This window comes from Gadus morhua, chromosome 21, assembly GCF_902167405.1.
Source record: "Gadus morhua chromosome 21, gadMor3.0, whole genome shotgun sequence".
In the NCBI taxonomy this organism is placed as follows: domain Eukaryota; kingdom Metazoa; phylum Chordata; class Actinopteri; order Gadiformes; family Gadidae; genus Gadus; species Gadus morhua.
Genome location: NC_044068.1, coordinates 20,308,766 through 20,313,003, shown reverse-complemented (window position 1 = coordinate 20,313,003; position 4,238 = coordinate 20,308,766). Strand labels below are relative to the sequence as shown.

Below are 4,238 nucleotides of genomic sequence, written 5' to 3'. Positions count from 1 at the left end.
TTGCTTGGTAGTATAGTATTAATAGTTTCCATTGTTAAGGACTGTAAAGTTATCTGACACAAAGCATTGTATAGTTAAAGGAAAGGACTAAGGGGGAAGAACAAGGGGACCCAGGTAAAGCCATACCTTAAGGGGCTTTAGCAGTGGCGTAACTATCGGTAAGCAGGGTATCCCCCCCCCCCCCCGGTCAATAATCGCTCCGAACCCCCCCCACCCCCGTTAACAATCGTAACGGGGGGGGGGCCCGCCTTGAACATCCTGCATACGGGCCCGTCGTTGCCTTGTTACGCCACTGGGCTTCAGCACTATCACACTTTAACAGATCACCCAGCTGGGAGATTATTTTGATATAAATGCTGTTGGATAATCTAGACTGCACTGTGTGTGTGTGTGTGTGTGTGTGTGTGTGTGTGTGTGTGTGTGTGTGTGTGTGTGTGTGTGTGTGTGTGTGTGTGTGTGTGTGTGTGTGTGTGCTAGGTGGGGGTGGGTGGGTGTGGTTTGCATGTTAGCGAATGACCACTATGTAACCTTTCTTTATGATTTCTGTTACACTTCTCTCGCCTGGAGGGGAAAAAAATAGAAGGATGGATCAAAGTACAAGGAGGTGAGGTGAGGCACCCTAAACCCTGCATGCTGTCAAGCCTACAGCCCTTGCAAAAACATAATTTACCTAAATCATCATCTCTTTTAAAATAACTGCTGCCCTAAAGTGCTTCTTGGAATAATTGGTCATTTTGAACAGACTGCTGTAGTTTAAAAGAAGCATGGTATTGTTTTGGTATTTTGAATCCCTAAAACCTAATGTCCTCTGTGAACATTTTCAATCTGGTGCATGTTCTATTAAGATAAAAGGACGAATATATTCATTGAGGTAAAAGCTATTCTGAAAGCTGCTATAGTACTTTCTTTGAAAGTGTCATTGAATAATTATGTCAGAAGTGACATTTGTAGTTGTATGTTCCTGCACAAAAGACCCATTTTTTTGCAATACAAAATCAACGAATGGGTAGAAGACACAGTGCAAACATAGTGAAGGCCATAAACCGAGATCAGATTGATGATGATGAGTCTTCAAACAGGCTATAATTTTTTTAATATTTCACGATTATGCCAATGAAGTAGGAAGTTCCAACATTTCACTTAATATTGAAGGTAACATTTGGCAACTATTTCAAATAAAACAAGTATTAAAGAAGTTAATCAAGCTCTCGTAACTTTTTCCCAGTCTCTTGGGCATTTTTGCAACTGTACAGCCATTTGATAACCCTGGCGTTGCGCTCAATGACCGAAGTCCCCTGGTGAATCTTCTCCCCAAGCTCTTCCTCCAGTAGCCCGTCACTATTCCCGCTGTTCCTGGAGAAGCCACCGTCGGAGGTAGAGACACTGTCTCTTCGGATAGCCACTTCCTCTGAGTGCACTGAAAAGTTCTCCTTTCCCAAAGACTGGATCATCTCGCCATCCAGGCCGCAGTACTGGAAGAAACCATCAAAATCTGCAAAGTTTTTGGAATACCTGGAGCTGATGTCAGAGTGGGAGCGGCTGACCCCCTTGGATGACCTCTTCTTCACCTCGGCCAGTCTATTGTGAATGGGTTTGCTCAAAACACTGTTTGTACCCGCTTTGTCCGTAGCGTTGCTGTGTTGTTGCGCAATTTGTGTTAAAGATTTCCCAGATTGATTACCAACCGCACCTGAGACCCGTTCTGTTGTAATCCCCTCAGTTAATTCGTCCCCCTCTGATGTGCCATCTGTTGCTTCAAGTAAGTGGCAATTTCGATCCGCATTGCCACGAAGTAACCTGTTTCCCAGATTCTGTTTATTCCTCACACGGGTCGACGACCCATTCAGTAGGTCACATTTATGTCGGTAAAGTAATAAGGAATCCGGGCGTTTTTTAGAGCTGGATCGTCGAACCACGCTGTCCAGTTCTGGTGGACGTACTGGCTCCTCAACCGCAGGATTTCCAGTCCGTCTTGAGCCTTTGGAGCGGTTTGAAGAACCATTACTGCTCACAGAGGCTGATCCAATGTGTATAACTGGCAGTTGTGTTGCGTTGACGACCTGTAGACTCTTAACATATATTGGTTTGCTTGCAGCTAGCCTTTCTACCGCACTCAATCCCCCTTTGCTCTCGCTCTCCAGTTCCATTTGTTTGCGAAGGAATTCCGGACCTTTCTGGTAAACCCTTGTGGTGTCCACCTCCTTACTGGCCTCCATAATGTCTTAATCACTGCGATCCAAAGTATCCCTGCTCCGATGGGAAAGGTGTGTTTTCTGTGTTCACCTCGAAAGATGTGTCAGCTCAGAATTCCACAACCAGCCTGCTCTCTGCCCAAACTCGTCTCTCGACAGAGAGCCCTTTCCTTGTTTTTTCTTTTTCTTTTTTCTATTGTACCACGCAGCACGCCGCTCCAGCCGTCCCACGCTGAGCGAGTTTTAACCAAACACAAGCCTGGGCAAAGTACACCTGATAAGATCTCAGGCAGGATTTGTTAAAGTTGACACAGTTTCTTTTCACTCTGGCGGAGGTCGCCCGCATAACACACAATTCTCTTTTCTTCCCAAGGAAAGTGAGAAAGTCTCTGACCTTCCCCTGCAGGTACAGATCAGGGGTCTCATTTATAAAACTGTGCGTGGGATCGTTACTAAAAATGTGCGTACGCCCAGAAGCCAAGTTTTGCGTGCGCCAAAAAATATTCGGATTTATAAAACACTGCGTACGCACACCTGTACGCAATCTTTGCTTTATAAATCACATACTGACTACAATTGTGCGCAGCTGAATCAGCTTCACGTTCCGCCCTCTACACGCCCCTTTTTAACCATAAATGGTCAATGCAAATGACCTCATGAATGCGATCTGCATATAAAACAGACTCAGATGCCGGTATTATGTCTTGTTGGAAACAATGGCAGAAGTACTGAGAAAATCAAAAAAGCGAAATTTCACGGAGGTTGAAGTGGAGACACTTGTGGGTGAGATGGAGGCCCGAAAGGTAGTTTTGTTCGGGATTGGGATCGCCAACAACAAAAAGCAGAGTGAGTGGCAACATGTTGCTGCAGCAGTGAACTCTGTCAGTAGCACGGAGCGCACTGTCCCATAATTAAAAAAAGAAGTGGTCTGACATAGAGTTACATATTTTTATCTAGCCTACCAATAAATCGTTATGGTCCCTAAATACCCTCTCCCTCCGATTCCTGCCATTTGCATGGTCCGCCAGAAGTGCCATATGGTGCAGCATTACCACGGCGCTCACCTCTGTATTTATAGGGTTACGGTAATAAGACTGATGAGAACGCCTAGGATAATCAGTTTGTAATCACCCACGTAAAATGTTCTTGAACATAACCCCTTTTTAATGGCTGATTTGTCATGAAAAGCATCAAGAGTAACGGACAACGATTGTGATGAGGAGTGTGGCTTGGTTTTTCACACTTGGGATTTAATTGACATTTGATTATGTGTTTACAGTCTCATCTCATTTTCGTCCGCTTATCCGGGGTCGGGTCGCGGGGGGGGCAGCTCAAGCAGGGGGCCCCAGACTTCCCCTTCCCGGGCCACATTGACCAGCTCTGACGGGGGGATCCCGAGGCGTTCCCAGGCCAGTGTTGAGATATAATCTCTCCACCTAGTCCTCTTCCCCGAGGTCTCCTCCCCACTGGACGTGCCTGAAACACCTCCCAAGGAAGGCGCCCAGTGGGCATCCTTACCAGATGCCCGAACCACCTCAGCTGACTCCTTTCTAAGTAAAGGAGCAGCGGCTCTAATCCGAGTTCCTCACGGATGGCTGAGCTTCTCACCCTATCCCTAAGGGAGACGCCAGCCACCCTTCTGAGAAAACTCATCTCGGCCGCTTGTACCCGCGATCTCGTCCTTTCGGTCATCACCCAACCCTCATGACCATAGGTGAGGATAGGAACGAAGATAGACCGGTAGATCGAGAGCTTTGCCTTGCGGCTCAGCTCTCTTTTCGTAACAACGGTGCGGTAAAGCGAACGCAATACCGCCCCCGCTGCTCCGATTCTCCGGCCAATCTCACGCTCCATAGTTCCCTCACTTGCGAACAAGACTCCGAGGTACTTGAACTCCTTCACTTGGGCAAACTAAACACGTAACGCATAATACAATCAATGGCAATGTCTATTACCGCGGGGACACATGCATATTAGGATAGCATACAATACTGATAAGAAACAATGTTTATAATGTATTGCGTATATCATTAAATAGAACCGCAG

General features: G+C 46.4%; 1 protein-coding gene across 1 annotated transcript; it reads right to left on the bottom strand.

Moving 5' to 3' along the window:
* Window positions 1-1,074: 1,074 nt before the first annotated feature.
* Window positions 1,075-2,416, bottom strand: fam110c (family with sequence similarity 110 member C). The gene has a single exon (XM_030345372.1). It carries the CDS (start codon window positions 2,214-2,216, stop codon window positions 1,197-1,199), a length of 1,020 nt encoding a protein of 339 aa, XP_030201232.1. The 5' UTR covers window positions 2,217-2,416; the 3' UTR covers window positions 1,075-1,196.
* Between the last annotated feature and the right edge of the window lie 1,822 nt (window positions 2,417-4,238).